General features: G+C 45.6%; 1 protein-coding gene across 1 annotated transcript; it reads right to left on the reverse strand.

Moving 5' to 3' along the window:
• Positions 1-56: 56 nt before the first annotated feature.
• On the reverse strand, positions 57-17,112 carry s1pr2 (sphingosine-1-phosphate receptor 2). The gene is made up of 2 exons (XM_076081228.1): positions 16,285-17,112; positions 57-3,384 (listed from the first exon to the last, which is right to left on the reverse strand). The coding sequence occupies exon 2, from the start codon at positions 3,250-3,252 to the stop codon at positions 2,137-2,139; it is 1,116 nt and encodes a 371-aa protein (XP_075937343.1). The 5' UTR covers positions 3,253-3,384; positions 16,285-17,112; the 3' UTR covers positions 57-2,136.
• Between the last annotated feature and the right edge of the window lie 436 nt (positions 17,113-17,548).

Genomic DNA, 17,548 nt, shown 5'->3' on the forward strand with positions numbered 1-17,548 from the left:
TGCAATTAAGTTGTTTGCAAATCAGAGTTAAACTCAAACGCACACAAAGATTTCTTTCAGTATTTCATTTATTTTATAAAAAAAAGGGAATGCAATTAACAAAACGTTTATGTACCTACATTAGTGTTTCAGATTGTACCGATTTAACACAGGCAGCGTGCTATTGGACACAAAAGGCTATTGCACACGAGACATTTCATACAACACAAATCATACATACTGTACAAAAATACATACATTCTTACATACAAACATACATAGTTATTCATGTATTTATTATAAAACATCACAGAGTCAAGCAACACAATGAAGGGACAGGTACACAGTTTAAAACACCTCTCCATCTGAAAATAAAATTAAAAAAACTGGGGGAAAGCAAACATCACTGAAGCTGCCAAAGTGCTTTTCACCATTTCTACTTGGTCATCTAAATGTAAATGTCAATACCAAAAACACTGAGGGAGAGAAGAGTTTTAATTGTGTGTCCACAGGAAAACGGTTAGTGTAACCCTGAACAACAGGAACCGGACAATGAAAAACAGGACTTCCTGTGGCTGCAGGAAGTGACATGTTGTAGGACATCAGAGATGAGGATGAAGGTGACCTCCCAGGAGGGCAGATCCTCCCCCCCTCCCCCTCCTCACTCTGTGCATTTGGAACCGGATCTTCTCGTATTTTGTAGGGGAGGAGAGGGGTCTTTGGAAAGATGAGACGTGTTTACATCTTTAGCTGCACAAGGCATATGGCCAACAAATTAAACCAGGATGTTCACAACATTGTTTGTTTTGTTCATGGTGCTATTTAAGACTTCACAGTGAGAGTGACCTACCCTGTTCATCCCACTCTCTGCTCGTCAATGACTTGGTAATTCAAAAGGATGATCAATAATACTGTCGACAATGGAGCGCCTGCCCCAAACACTTCATACATACATTCAGCCTAATTTCCCCAAGAGGAAGGCAAAAACAGAGACGGCACATTTTTGCTACGTTGCTCCAACACTGTCAGGACATCGGCCCCATTGGTCAAAGCTGCTGGACAGCTGACATTGAATGAAACGCATCAGTGCCAACTCACTTCAGGAAATGTGCTTTCTGATTAGGCCTTCCTCGACGGAAACTGTTAAGATACAAAAGACAACAGTAAAAGCAAGTGGGACAGATTATGAGAACAGATGAGGGAAGGAGTGTTAGTGATGGAAGCTGGAGCTGGAATATATCGTACATACATTAGCACTTACAAATAAATTAGAATCTCATGCATTAAATGTAAGCAGATTATGTAAATTTGTTGTAGTTAATCAAATGGTTTAAGCAAGGTTATATGGGGAATATATAGCCCTGGTTTTAGTTGAGGGAGCACTCGTGGTAACTTGGCTTCACTGGAGTTCAGTGGTGAGTGAAGCTGATCACCGTCTCCAGCTCTGTGAAGAGCAAGTGATGGATCGGTGGGCCTGATGTTTACACTTATCAGTACAGGAGAGTAAAGTTGTTCAAACCTAGCGAACGACAACAATCTCTGAAGTAATCTACAAAGTGCAACTTTGCAAGCTTTGCATAGCTGCAGTTGCTGAAAGGACCAAAGCAACTCACCATAACTACAATATTACGTTGGTTATGTTTCTAATTCTGGCGTTTTAATAGGGGTTTACATGTTTAGAAAGAAAAACAAGACGACAGGCATATACATGACGATGGTTTGCAACTCCATATTAATTAATGAGTACCCATGAAAAATAAAAAAAGCTCTTTTCACATTTCTGACAGTTCCCTCCTGCTGAATTGGTTCCCTCTTGAAACATTGTGTTTTTGCACACGCTGCAATCGATTGAATGTTGATTGTGAATTCACACAATTTTGATTGTAATAAGAAAAAGGCCGCGTTGTAGCCTTGCCAGGCGTCTCAGTCCAGAGTGTCTTTTTTTTTTTTAAACATCTCTGCATCACAGCACGGCCTCTCTTCTTTATCTCACTCACTCACACACACACACACACACACACACACACACACACACACACACACACACACACACACACACACACACACACACACACACACACACACACACACACACACACACACACACACACACACACACACACACACACACACACACACTGATGTGTTCGCACCGTATCAGACACAGGTGGTACAGTCCTGCATGATTGGTGTGGTCTGGTATTCATGCTTGTTGGTGCAGTGTTCCAGAGAGCTGGAGCTCTTCAGAGGGACCAGACAACGGTCGGCTGGCCGCCCGCTTTGCAGCATCCCCCAGCAGCACAACACACGCAGAAACTCCTTCCTCATGTCCTTGCTGCGCAGCGTGTAGATCACGGGGTTAAGCGCCGAGTTCAGAGTGGCAAAGCCAAAAAAGATTTCTGCTTTGGAGAGGATAGGGCAGAACTGTATCCTGCATGACGAATCCAGGAGGAGGATGATAAAAGCGGGCAGCCAGCACATGATGAAGACGCCCAGCACTATTGTGACTGTTTTCAAAAGGGCGTAGGCCGGCGAGTTGGTCGCCTCATGGTGGCTGGAGCGTACAATCAAATAGATCCTCACATAGAGGATGAGAATAGAGAGCAGTATGAGGCTGAAAATGGTGACAACGAAGAGGATGTATTTCTTAGAGTAAAGCGGCAACACCGTCGAGCATTCACCGAGGTTGTCGATGCAGTTCCAGCCGATGATGGGAAGTCCTCCGAGCAGGATGGAGGTGACCCAACAGGCTCCTATCAGGAGGAACATGCGGCACGTTTTGGTGGAGCCGTACACCTTGACCTTGGTGATTGCAATGTAGCGCTCCGTAGCTATCGCCAGCAAGCTGAAGACTGAAGCCGCCAGAGCGATAAACGCCGTGCCCTCCCGGATGAACCACTGCACGGGCATCAGGTCAAAAGTCCTCGGCCCCGACAGGAAAATGTTGGCTATGTAGGCCGAGCCTGCCAGCAGGTCAGAGAACGCCAGGTTGCCGATGAAGAAAAACATGGCGGAGTGGAACTTCTTGTTGCGGCAGACAGCGATGAGGACCAGCAGATTCTCCAGGATGATGAAGGTGCAGAGGACCACGATGGCGATGTTGAGGCTGGTGAGCGTTTTCTTTTGCTCAGTATGTTTGGTCAGCTCATCGATGGTCATGTTCTTAGCAAAGGCATAGTAGGAGGGGATCAGGCTCTGGTTGTAATATTGGGAGTACTTGCTCTTCATGGTGACAGGGTGGCAGAGCACAGCGGCTTTACGGCAAAGATTCATTCACCCAGTGGTGTCGTGCAGAGCGTCTCAGTCGATAATCATTGCCTTTCAGGAGAGGACGGGGAGACGGCCCGGGCTGTGAGGGAGACGGCCTGTCCCACAGTCACGTCTAAGGAGCTCTATGTGGGTCACCTGCAGACACACAGAAGGGAAGAGAAGGCCCGTGTTACAGACAGGGGAAATTCACTTGCACACATGAAATAAACTGTGACAAAGCAAGCGTAGAAGTTTTAGCAAAACAACGCAACCAGGCAACAACCTGCTCCTCAGTCTGCACAGTGGAAACTAAACACTTCAAGTCAAAGAGTGGAGGAACAGCAACAGACAAGAGCTGCAAAATGAGCACCGTATTAAATCAAATGTCCCTGAGGGGTGATCTATCAGATAAACAGATTTCAAAATGACGGGCTGGCATTCACATTTAAAGCAGAAGACGGTGAACACACTGAATCCCAAACTGAACACCCACGCAGGAAACAGTTGCAGCTTGTTGCGGTCTAAAAGGAACGGAAAGTAAAAACCCAGTGGTGTGGTACGTGACTGTGAGGAAGCTTCAATTCACTCTGAGGGTATTAATCACGAAAAGATCTTCCCTGTGTTTGGGCTGGTGAACCTGTGCAGGCAGAGATCATCTTCAGGTAGAAGAATAAATACTCTGCGAGTGCTGGTGCTCAGACAAAGGGACATTCCACTAACCCTGTCCAAGCACTCGGCTGTCAACACAGGGCATTGTTGTGGGGAGCGAACCTTTCCGCTCCAGCGAGCTACCTCTTGAAACTTCTGCATAGCTTTTGGATCCGCCAGACCTCCTCATCTCATCCCGACCCCTCCAACCAGTTCACACAAGAGAACAGCAAATCAAACGGAGGCCCGAGAGCAAAAAGGTGGGAGTTTCACTGACTTTGTGAGAAAACAAACTTTGGTGAAAAATCATACACCATTGACATATGGTGACATATCACAATTTTAAGTGACAGAAAAATCATCGTTAAAGTCATTTTTCATGCAAAAATGGCAGAAAATGCTTGTTTCAGTCTCTCAGATAAGGGGATTTCCTTCGTTTCTCTGTTTCATATCATATTAAACTCAAAATATTTGGGGTTTGGAATGAAAAAACAACATTTAAAGATATAACCTGAGACGTTGAGAAACTGGGATGGACATTTCTCAATGTTTTCTGTAGGGCTGCACAATTCATCGTATTTTATCCTTATCGAGATGTCAACTTGTGTGATAAACACATCATGAAAGATGTTTTGAGTTAGTTGAAAGAGAGTATCAGTACAAATTTGCACTTTAAAATGTTACTATCATTCTTTAATTGGTGACTTTTGTGTTTCATTCAATGCTCAATTTATTCCTTTAAAGAATGTTGGAACTTATTTCCTTCCATTTGTTTTAATTCAAAAAGCAAGTTCCTGTATTTTAGCAGAATATGTGTAAAGCTGATAAAGTGTTAAGTTTTATAATGATGCAGCCAAACAAATTAACAAAAACCTTGTGAACCACTTTAGTGGCTTCAAATTACTCAGAGAGCTCTCTGTCAAGGAGAAACCCATAAACAAACCAAAACAAAGGAAAGTTGGAGGCTCTGGAAATCTAATTAGAGGTGGAGCTGGTGTCTTCAACCTGTCAAAAGCAACAGGATCCCTCTGCAGCGCCAGAGGAAATCTAACACTGTTCATCTTCTGCAGCTCGCGCTTAACTGGAAATCTTTAGTGGAAACTGGGGCTTGAACCTCGTCTCTGTTCAGCTGGGCTTCTACTCAAAAGCCGAGAGACTGAGAGGTGGCGAGGGAACGAGACAAAGCCGGACGGAGAGCATGCATGTGGAACGGCATCTGGACACAAAGGCTGGAATCTGAGACATCACCGTGACGTCCACAAACTCATCCATGTGACGAGTTGCACCGCGCCGGACTTCACTCTGCTCGCATGCACAGAAATCTTTCCTCACACACACACGCGCACACACACACGGCTAATTGTGACAGACATGGAGTAGTGCAGCACAGCATTCCCCAGGTTCGACACACAGCCAGCAATAACCAGCACACTGTTTCCTCCAGCAGGAACAAAGAACAATAGTCTCCTTCAGCGTGGATAGCATTGCCCTTCAGCCTTAATAATGGGACAGCACACTTCCATTTGGCTGCTGCAGCTGTATCATAACAGAAATGTATTTACAGCCGAGCACTCCCTTATCAGAACTGCTGTATCAGGGCAGACCCCCCCTCCCACCTCCCACCTCCCCATCCTTTTCAGCTCCATTAATAGACACGAATAGCAGGCTTGAGGCTGAGCACGTGTGCCAGCTGCCCCAGCGTAATTACATCAGGTTATATTATTGCAGCCTATAATGATTTTATTACTGGAAAAATCAGCCAGCTCCGTATCTCTGCAGACTCCAGTCTGCGAAGAGAAAAACGCACCAGAGTTTGCTCCATCTTTCGCTCGGCTCTCGTACGTGTTGAGCAGACAGATCGAGGTCGTCCCGTCACCTCCAGTCCTTGGCGTCTTTCATCACAGGGGATTTCACTTAGAGTGTGTGTGTGTGTGTGTGTGTGTGGGTGTGTGTGTGTCTGAGAAACCTGCCGGGCTGGTTTACCGACAGCCCCGCCCTGCCCCTCTACCTGCCGCCCGTGTGCCATTCAGGTGTTTCCGTGGTGATTGGTCGACAGAAGTACTTCCTGCTATGCAACCCCCCCCCCCCCCCTCCCTTCCCTCCCAATCGTCAAAATTGTGCCCTGTGTTCGACCCTGGCATCACTGTCACACTTCCACAGTAGACACAACAAAAGTGTCAAAACGTGTTGTCACACCATGTGGCTCCTTTCTTCAGAACAACAATGTGATGGCTACAGCTGCTGCATAAACCCCCCAAAAAACGACACTTCAGTATGTTAACGGAAGAGTAAAAAGAGTAAAAAATGTAACATTAATACTGCTATTAAAGTGTTTAGGTATGCAGTGCAATATTCTATGAGCTGAATCATATTTTCGTACAATTTCAACAGTATATTAAAATATTCAGATTTGAATTCTGCAGCCAGAGTCAGTACAATTGTTACACCACTGCTCTAAAGTTTAAATACATTAACTGTGCATCAGATGATGTGTAGTATTACCTGCCTGCACTTCCAATCAATTCAACTGAACACACTTATGCATTAAAGATATATTTAACTTAAATAAAATTCATCTATATTCAGGTTGCATTCATGATTTTTAATAGTAGAGCTGAGTAAAACTATTACTGCTACTACGATAGTATTTAAAAGTGATACTGTGGGACAGCATATCCATGTACTTAAATGCAACTTGAATTGTTCCAAGTTAAAATAACTTAATCCATTATGACTTAAATATTAAATACGCTGAAGTATGTAGATGTTGTGCATCGCAAATACTTTGTAATTGTTTTTTTCACGAGAACAGAGATGATGGAACATTGTGGTTTCATGAACAACTTACTGTGATGTGTGTGAAGGTGTGAAGAGGCTGCAGCAAGACAAATATAATATCGCATCTGGATTTCACAGTGAAGCTCAAAGAACGCCAGACAAGGCGATGAAAGAAACAGTGGACACAGGCGCCTCAGAGACAAAGGAAGTAAAACAAGAGACAGACACCTGAGACAGGATATCCTATCAGAACGCTTAGTGAGCCCTATCATCACCAAAGCTGCACAGTTCTAGTTTCTAGAGGAATGATGCGTAGATGCTCGTGTGTGTGTGTGGTGCATGTTCACATGAACTGCTTTTCACAGCTATGCTTACTTTTCACATCCACCTATACGGTTGCAAACATGCTTTAAAATCGACCAAGGAACTGTCACCTGCAACCAGCTGCATAGATCTTCCACAAGATGATTCAAAATGGAGCTGCTGAAAGCTGACTCTTGTTTCCTCCTAATCCTTAACAAGAGACAGAGCTCCCCTCTCCATCATGGGACCTGACGACTGCACAAAAGCCTCAGGTGGTTTTGTTCCCCAGAAACACCTGATAAGCCCCAATTAGCACAGCGTCTGCTCACTAACAACCAAGGCAACGCCTCCCCATTACATCACCTGCTACCTGTCACACTCGAGCTCTACTTTCACTGGGGGACAGCACTTCAAACAAAAACAGAGCTCCTAACCGTCGACACAGCATCCACGTTTCTGTGCACGCACACACACACACACACACACACACACACACACACACACACACACACACACACACACACACACACACACACACACACACACACACACACACACACACACACACACACACACACACACACACACACACACACACACACACACACACACACACACTCCCATGCATATTTTGGTCGAGATAAGAGCGGACGACTAACCTTGTGTAGGACGGTTAACATTTCCGGCTTATCTTGTTTATTGAAATGTGTTTAATGATTGTTTACCGACAAGAATCACCCGAGCAGTTTGAGGTCCGTTACATCCTGTAACTGCATCTTCCTCCGTCTGTCCTTCACACTCCCTGCTCACAAGCCGCTGTAGTGGCAACAGAGCACCAATCCAGCTTGTTTTATTTTTTTTCCTCACAGCACAGAATCTGCTCTAAAAAAAAAAAAGCCAGCAGCATGAGACTATAACACAAAGATCTTCTTTGTTTGGACTAAAATATGACAAAGTTAATCATATAAATTTTCCCATTTTAAGGGGATTTAATGACTTCCTGCGCCCTCTTCGAGACGCCAGGCTTTTCTTCTGGAATAGACTTAATCTCAGCCACGAGGTGATCCGTCACGGATACACAGAAAGCGTCTGCTGCTGATTTGTTCTTTCCTGCTCAGTTTCACCGCCGTTAATGGAGGTATCAGTGTATCATTTATCTCTGGATGGGCCTTTTTATATAACTGTACACTTTTCTTCTCCCCTCTGCTGCTTATGTCCAGCATTTTCTAAATGATATCAGGGGGCGCCAGATGGTTCTGGAGAATAAAATGAAATAACATATTTTAGACTGGGGGATGGTTTTTAAATGACTTTGCTTGTATCAGTAATAACATCTGCCTCGGAATAGATTTGATAGAGAGAGAGAAAAAGCAGTCTGGACGCATCAAAACTCTGCAGAGCCTGCAGCCCACTGGACAACGACTTGGTGCTTCAAACTAAGCACAACTAGGAGGTCACGAACACCAATCTGATTATTCTGCGGGGTTGCGATTAGAAGAAGTTGAGAACCACTGTTCAAACTGACCTACAGACCAAAGGACAGCAGGACGACCAGCACTCATACGAGTTTGAAATATACATATTTCAGAGTGATGGAGGTTGTGAGCTCAACAGCAAACATCCTGTGTTGTTGTCTTTGAACTCAAAACAAAGTATAGGTGATCTTTTGAGTATTTTGACTGAAACCAAAAGGTGTGAATGTGATTGTGTAGAGCGGGGGTACAGCAGAAGAGCGATGGCGTCACGCAGGAAAATTCCACACGCAAAAGTACAGTAATGCAGTCAGAGCATTTCCCCAGTCAAGTGTTGACATGCCAGAGAAAGCACAACTCACTATTAACCGCCACAGAATTTCACCACTGCTACCACTTCTCAGGAAATGACTGAAATGAAAGATGCACACCCACAGTCCTCTCTACACTTTGCCACAGATTTAACTTTATCAGCGATGATGTCGTCTTTACACCACCAGCTTCTTTAAGCCAAGGGGTGGTCAACTGGCAAATGACCTACTGCGGTGAATACTAAATAAATAAAATAAATAATGGCGTGAGCATATTTCACATCCTAGTTTACACACTAGGTGTTCTGCTTGTTACATCTTAGTATTAGACAGATTTAAATCTTACATTTGCATCATCAGTGCCGCTGTGCAACGAGAGGAAACACAGCGATGGACTGTGTCTGCTGGCAGGTGGCTGCAGCGTCTCTCTGCTGCAGCGTCTCTCTGCTGCTCTGTCCTTCGCTGAGCCCCGCGGCTCTGAGTGTGAAATCTTTTCACACCAACACATATTCATTTTTCACAGTCAATTTCCAGGAAGAAATGAAGCGTTAACGTTTCCAGTATGATTGTAATCTGGCACGGAAGAGGATTCATATTGCAGCTGTGACATGACTGGTCCTTCAAATGACACCAGTCACACAGCTCACATACAGCCTCTGTGAGGTCAAAATAAACCCAGAACAGTTCTTACATCTATGACGGCCGGATCTTATCTTAAGCAGTCACTGTTATCCCTGTTACGCGCCACGCTGCCGACAAGCTCGCTGAAGATGCACAGCTGGCACTAAGAGAACATTCAAGAACACATCTCTCATCTGCTACCTCAACTATCACTGTTGTAATACAATAGGAAGTGAAATACATTCACTTCAAGACCTCAGGAGAAATGCCACTGCATTCCAGTCTATATTAAGTCCCAGAGTGCCAAGCAGGCACTCACTTTTATTCTTTCTTATGTTTGAGTTTAGATATTTTCAGATGTTTACTGTTATTTCCTAAATGTCGAAAATCAGTGTACTAAAATCCAGAGAGACAGAGAGTCTGTGACTTCACACACTGAGGGCGAGGATGGAGCAGTGAAATACGGGCAAGTAAGTCGTCAGGATCTGTTATTTTTGAAACAACAGCAGCTCGTGAAATCACCAGACAAAAGAGGTTTTAAGGGGAAGTACAAACAAGAAAGAAGAGAGCCTGTTTCAGTGTCGCGCTGTAACTTGTACGGTCTAGAGAGGAAGAACAGACGGAGAGATATGAGACGGGGCCTGCAGTATCTCACAGTTTAACTGGCAGAGGAACTCAACTGGGGGAACAACACATTTAACGTAGCAAAGAAATGTCCGTCGTTTGCGAGGCCGTGTTCCAGATGTTACATCCTTTTTTAGGACTGGAAAAAAAAAAAATAGAGAAGTATTACAAGTTTGCATCAGAGTGATGATACCAGCATCATGGCATTGAATAAGGCAAATAACAAAACAGTTCCTTTTTAGTGACATGAAGAAGGTTCCCTCTGTGTTTCATTTTAACCTTCCTCTCTCTTTGTCCGTTATTATGCTGACACGGTTCATTAAAACTGTGTATAAGCTGCTAGATATTAAGGGAGTGGGTGTCCTCAATACGATCGTTTAATTAGGGATTACCCTTTCGCTCGTCAAACACTTTGACAGTTTGGGTACAGACTCTTCTGAGGGGTCCTATCTCTCAACACGGTTGAGTTTGTTTTGTTTCCTGTGTGTTTCAAAGTGACTTTGAAACACACTTTGCAAAGTGTCTTGTTTTCTGTTCCTCTCCTCAGTCAGTTCATCTCTTGAAACTTTGCAGCGCTCTATTTATGGCAGCTGCTCATGTGGCTCTTAGAGTGGCAGTGAGAGGAGCCGGAGACAAAGAGCTGCGTTAAAAAAAAAAAAAGGGGGCATCATACAGCCCGAGGAGCCGTAACCCGCATGACCGGCAGACCCCCCCCCCCCCCCACCCCCCCACACACACACGCCCCCACCCCCAGTCTGTTCCATTGGGGGGGTTGGGGATCTCCAAGGGTGGTGCCTGAGAGCCAATTACTGTAATACCTTCACCCTCGGACCATTCCTATCAACTTAAGTCACTGTCTTAGAAATTATTCACGTTTTTATATATCGCTCCATTTTGCATTATCTCCCTTTCATGCTGCTTCGCTGATTTGCAGAGCTGCATCGTCCTCACTCTGACACTCCGCTCGTATATTTTAAACTTTAAACACCACAGACATCAAAAGACAAGGCCACAAAGAGGTGATTAAATGCACATCAAGGAGGATTTATTTAGCACACATCTGGGGCAGACGTGTTCTTATAGTCCCCTATTAAAGACTTCATTACAGCACAAACGGTGCAATCAGCAGTCGATTCAGGAAACCCTGGACTTTCTTAGAACTGTGTCCCAAATCCTCTTGTCAGTGCAAAAAAATGTCTAATGTTCCATGTAGCTTAATACTACTTTAAAAAACAGCATCCTTATCACTAATCCTTAATACCAAATGTACGTTTTTCTGCAAACTGTCCTGAGATTTGCTCAGCTTGAAAAGTAATAGACTGTTCTCAGAATTCAAGCTTCACTTGGAATAGCAGTAAACCACACATCAAAATGCTGTGAAAAGCTGTCGGGTTTGTTCGTGCATATATAGGTTAGTGTTAACCACATGGTGTCCTTAATACTGACACGTGTGCGTTGGCTGTTATGAGGAAGCAAGAAGTCAGATAAGTCTGAAAACCTCAGGTCTCACTACTGAGGCAAGCTTGATACAAGTTTCAGCTGCTCTGCCTCTGTCACACCTTCCCATGTCCTTGTCTTTACAATGAGCTCTCCCTCAATAAAAGGCTTTGAACCCTCCTTCAGGTCTCTTTTGTCCTGGCTCCCTGCTCCCATTCTACACCTTGAACTCCACCCATTCTCAAGTTCTGCTGCTTCGCTGGGAAACTGCGCGGTTGCTGTGAGAGAGCTCGTGGTTATTTGTTGCATTGCGTGCCAATGAACAGGGGAACATGACAACGTATAGGCCTAGTCATGCAATTGTGTGCGTTGTGCAGCGAGCATCATCACAGACAGTCATCGAACAGAATGTCAAAAATCAGTGGAGGAGGGAGGAAGAAGGTGCTGGCGGCAAAGCACGATGGAAAATGATGGCATCTACACAGGCTGACACGCGGGGGCACAAATCTGATTGCTTGATAAGATGATGAATTGATGGTGGCCCTCCATCTCTCCTCGTGGTCCAGCATATGAAAACAACCCCAGACTCCTCTGGCAAACACACATCCATTAAACACAGCTCTGTTGTCGGAGAAAAACATGGTTGCCTGGAGAGGGAACATTGTTGTGTCCACAGTGCACAGCTGCTCTTCTATATTTTATACAATTTAAGAATTTCTTGCTTCGAAGAGAAAATGTATTTCTAGAAAAATCAACATAAATCAGCATCTCTGGCATGAGGACTTTGTATCCTTAACTGCAGGGCCAACACAACCTGCTTTTAAAGACCAGCGAATGTGCACGGAAAGAGACCCGAGGGTATTCAACCTTCCCGAGTTTTGGAGGGATACTATGTCTGTTTTATTTCTTGGCAACAGTACATGAGTAAAACATTTCTAAAAGAAAAGGCCCCACTGTAAATGACTTGGCTTTTTACGCAGCTTTGGTTTGTGCCGGGGGGCATTTTTCAAAACGAACAAACGGGTCAGAAAGTGTTTCTGCGGCGAAGCTTTTCAGAGGGTACGAGACAACAGCTACTTGACAACACTCATCTGAATGGACACGTTTGAGCAGTTGTCACATTGATTTTGAGTAAACAGACTCCACTTCCACTCAATCTGTCTGTTGCAATGGAGCAGTCTGACCTTTGTCGTGACCCGGCTTGTGTTTGGCTGAAGCTTAATTCCATCGTGTCTCTCAGCCTGGAAAGACTGAAGCTGAGGCCTTCACAGGATAAACAATCTTAATAGCTCTTTCTAACTAAACAGTTGGCTATTTCGCCTTATTTTTAAAGTCTGCCAGTGATTAGGGAGATCTGACAGAGCTCATTAGGAGGCGATCAAGTTAACTTCCAGTTCCAGACTAAATTAACTGGCTGCATGGGGCAATTCAAAATCTAAGAAAACTGTCCCGCTTACTCCTGGATCTGGGGAGGTGGGGTGTTGAAGTAATCGCGCTGAGTTCTCCAGCTGCACAAACAAAGCTGACTGGATAACAAGGGCTTTCCAAGAGAGAAGAAGAAGAAGAAAGAGGAGGACTCCAAAAACCACAGCATCTTCATGTGTACCTGCTCCTAGATGGACCTAGAGTGAGCTCTGAGAATGACCAGAAATCAGGAAACCACAACATGACCACACTGATTAAGCCTGTCGCTATAGAACAGACAGCCCGGGCTTGTTCCCGTCCAGTTCATAAATCACACTGCACAACCTAAGGAGAGGCTGCGAAGTGCTGCCGACCTCGTCCAAAGCCGCAGCAGAAACCAGAAACCTCGTCTTAAATCTACTTGTCATTGTCTCTGGGAGATGCATAATGTTTCTGACTGTGGAGCGTTAACGTTGCACGAAGAAAAAATGCCTGTCAAAGCTCTCAAAAAGAACCCAACAATTTGCAGCATCATTACCAACTGGCAGCAGATTTGAACAAGAGGCCGGGCCGAGCTTGAAACGTGACAGAAGAAGAACAGCCCAGAAAGCATCAGGAGATCCTGGCATGCTGCTACAAGCATCAGCGCCTGGTCATGGGGGGTCTCATAGTTTGCCCAAGTCCTTCAAGTGGAAAAGGAATGTAACAGGAGACTTTAAAGCTGATGGATTCAGTCATTTGGGTAAAACGCCGTCCTAAAATAGTCTCCAGCAAATATCAGCTTATGTCAATGTTTATAAGATAATCAGAGCAGCACTGACGGTAACTGAGAGGAGTTGTTTTGAAAAGGAGAGACAGATAGTGCATGTGTATTTCTCTACCAGGCAAACTGTCTTCAGTGACCTTTAGCGACACAACCTATTCGCATTCGGGTAAAAAGCAGAGGACGCCATATTTACTCCTCTGATCAGAGACACTCCCAGCTCTTGGCCGTGAAAGCTGCTACATGTTGTCAGCTGTGTGTTGTGACTTGCGCTTCGGCAGCTTGTGAACAGAAGGCATTTATTTTGCTCCAGCTGCCACACCCAAGGAAAGTGTTTTTCAGCTCAAGGGGGAGTACCAGCAAGAACTCTGTAGAACCCAGATGGCTCTCTGCAGAATGCTATTACTATTATTAGAGAAAAGCCCAAATGTATGGACACATGCATCGTCTCCTGTGATCTGCCAAGGCTCCTATTCTTCCTTAAAAAGTTCTGTATTGACCCCTGACAGGTTTCATTTAACCAGGTGAAAGCCAAGGTGCCTCTGGCAGGCCACTCCTCTGATCTCACGGTGTTGTCACCCCTCCTATCTAGCTGAATAAAGTGCTGAGTGTCGACAACAAAAGAGAAGTGGGACTCCCAAAGGAAAACCCTTCTCGCTGCTTCCTATGAGCCGACCACTCTCAGGCCTGAGCTGAAACCCGAGCATCCTCCAGGGATCGACACCACCCACCCACCACCCGTCCCCGCCTTCAACCCCCCTGGTGACCCGTTTCGTTTAAGTCCCGCAAATCCAGTTCCCACCGCTGAATTACCATTAATTTATTTATCCGTTCATGCACGTTTACCTCTATTTATTTATTCAACCCATCTATTTGTCCTCATTTCTCATGCAGTCCCTGGAAGTCCCCTGCTGAGAGGGGTCCGATTACAGCGGCTGTCTTGTGGAGGAGAGCAGAGCCACTGAGCTCAGTGAGCTGGGTCAGCAGCACACACACCCTCAACTCATGATGTCATGGGCGGCTGGACTGAGCCAGTCTGCCTGCGCTAAAGATTTTAAAGTCCCTCTTTAAAGACTAATAGCATGTTTGTGAAAGGCGGCGTGTGCCTGGAGCTGTGGCACCCTGGGGTTACTCCTGCCCAGGCCAAGGATGGCGAAGAGTGTGAGGAAGCCTGGCAGCGGTCAGGTCCGGTGGGGTGGCGGCTTTTCTTCTGGTGCAATGAGCCATGTGGGTCACATTGGCCAAACGCAGACGGGCCGGCCGGCTGGCTGGCTGCATCATGCCCATTCTTCAGGCTCTCCAATGCATGCTGGGAGAAGCATCTGAGTCCAAAGGTGGCCGTGCAGGCAGCCCCCCAAAACAAAGCAAGCTTCTCTCTCACAACACCAGCATCAATGAAGCTGCCGACAGGGCCCTCAACACTTGACAGTCCTCTCCTAATGCTGCAGAGCCTGCTTCCTCTTCGACCCCCTATCCTGATGTTATCACAGTGAGATTTGTTTGCGAGTCTTAACTCAACAGGCTTTGCAGCGTCCGTGTGCTTTTGAGACTTTGGTTTGTCGCCCCATATCCTCGGCTGGGGCTTCAGACCGCCTGCTAATGAGAACAGCAGCGTGCAGACTGACCCAGAGCATCCACAGGACAGAGGATGATGGATGGCGGCTTTTATCTGGGCAATAAACATTAGTTCCTCCTCCTTATCACCTTATCTCGTTGTGATTTGAGGATTCTCCCACAACAGGATGCCTCGTGGCTTGACTGCTGACACCTATGTATCCCTCTCTGCAGGGTTTCCTCTTCCAGACACAAGAAACAACCTGCTGTTTGGTCAGTCCAGCCTTATAGTGGTGATAAGGGAATGTAACACAGGGCTGACAAAAGACTGAAATGTTCCAATATAAACATGTCTATAATACACGATATTGTGATGACAGCGTATTCAGATTGCTCTTCCAATATTTGCTCATTCTAAATCTCTGACAACAACCTGTTGCAGTGTGTTTTGTTCTGCCTGCCTTCTTCAGCCCCATGCGATTAACTCCCGTACATGGGGATAATGGAGGCTTTTGTCTTATTAATACATCCTTTCAATACAATGCCTTCTTTAGAGTGACGGATGAACAAGCCCCAACAACATCGGAGGGGTCAGAGAAAGGGGGGGCACAGCGGGCTGCACAACAGCTCCAAGGAAATGTGTGTGTGGCGGCCCCTGCGAGGACGCGCCCGGGGTGCACGCACAGCTCAACCTCCAACAACAGCTACACAGACAGCATGTGATGCCCCCCCCCCCCTCACCCCCTTGTATGATCGACAGATGTAGACCTGCATGTTAATATTTAACACCACACACTGTTATTCATTAAAACACACACACACACACACACACACACGCACTGTGGCTGCAGCAGTGTTTTGTTTCTGAGCCCAAGTGGCTGGTTGCTTTACGTTGGACATTCTGCTGTCAGAGGCGTTTGTGAGTCAGCGACACATTTCGAAACTTTGAGCGTCAACGGAGACTTTCAGTTCGTTATTATTAACGCACATGAGTGATCGGGGATGTTATGAAGCAACCCCCGCACCGTGGAATGACTGAAATCGACTCATTTCACGTGAAAGCGCATTCAGACACATCAGATCCTTTTGTTAGGCTGCAGCAGCACATGCAGACTGTCACACCAACTCTTGTTTTACTCACCCCATGAGAGATGTAGGAGAGAGCAGCGAAAAGACGCTCCGACTAAATATGTGTCTCCAAACGTCCTCACATGTGGTCTCCGCTTTCCACAAATGCTGCGTCAAAGTTTGGGCGCCTTCCCTCTGCTCCGGGGTCGAGAGGCAGCGGTGACAATCAAAACTTTGGTGGAGGACTAGACGGCGTGTCTCGTCTAGTCTCTGGTAAATCCATACCGGTCTGTGCACCGCCGCGGAAACCGTTTAAGGATCTCCCGAAAGAGCGATGATTCAAAAAAAGAAGAAAAAAACGAGGAGCGATGAGAGCCAAAGAAGACTTTTTTATTTGGAGACAGCACTTTCTCTTTTGTCGCTCTAATCCAGCAGTCCGTCTGATTGTCCTCCTGGCTGCTCTCTGGGAACAACAGCTCCACGGGGCTGTGGAGCGTCAGGGAGGCGCGCGCACAATACGCCGTCACACTCAAACACACACACACACACACCCACGCGAGAGACAGAGTGTATGGAGACGTCACATGCCCATAAAGAGTCGCGAGTCTCAGTGTAGAAATGTACCGATGAAGCTGGGTTGTGGACAGCAATTAATATGAAAAATACAAAAAAAAAGAAAATCCTATTTCTGGACCTTTTCTCCGGCACACAAATGAAGTCCAGATGTTCCACCTCTTCACTTCCTCTCCCCTAGCAGATCCCAGCGTGAACCAGAGCCCACACTTTACAACTCATCCTGGCCCAGTTTCCCCTGAGAGCAGTGGCCATGCATATCTAAAGCCCTGCAGTATGACAATACATTCTCCAGTGTTATGATGAGTAAATAAGCGTTTGACCTGCTCCTGTGACGCTATTTGGTTAGTTGTTTGTGATGAGTCATCGCTGTGATTTTCACATGCACCCCTCAGGTCTGACTTTAGGTCGAATGCTGAGGGTGAGGTGGAGGATAGGTCAGGGCGTGTTAGTCATCCGGGTTGCGCCTAGACTCCCCAGTGAAAGAGATCTCCAAGAGGAGGGAATAATGTCTCACAGTCATTATGCTGAAAGACAAAGTCGTCCATGATGTAATGTGTCTGTGATAGGAAGAGGGAGCTGCGTGATGTTGTCATATTTATTAGGAGTTCCCTGGCTTCTGTGTTAAGGCTGGTTTACACCAACGCGGATTCATTTGATTTTAGAGTAGTCAGAGTAAATCTGACTAAATATATTTATTTTATTGCACAATTAAAAATGAATCTCTGTTTAGTAAGTTTAAACAAAATAGTTTAGTCAATATG

The sequence above is a fragment of the Anarhichas minor genome, unplaced genomic scaffold, assembly GCF_050575085.1.
Source record: "Anarhichas minor isolate MPS153535 unplaced genomic scaffold, ASM5057508v1 ptg000007l, whole genome shotgun sequence".
NCBI classification, from domain to species: Eukaryota; Metazoa; Chordata; class Actinopteri; order Perciformes; family Anarhichadidae; genus Anarhichas; species Anarhichas minor.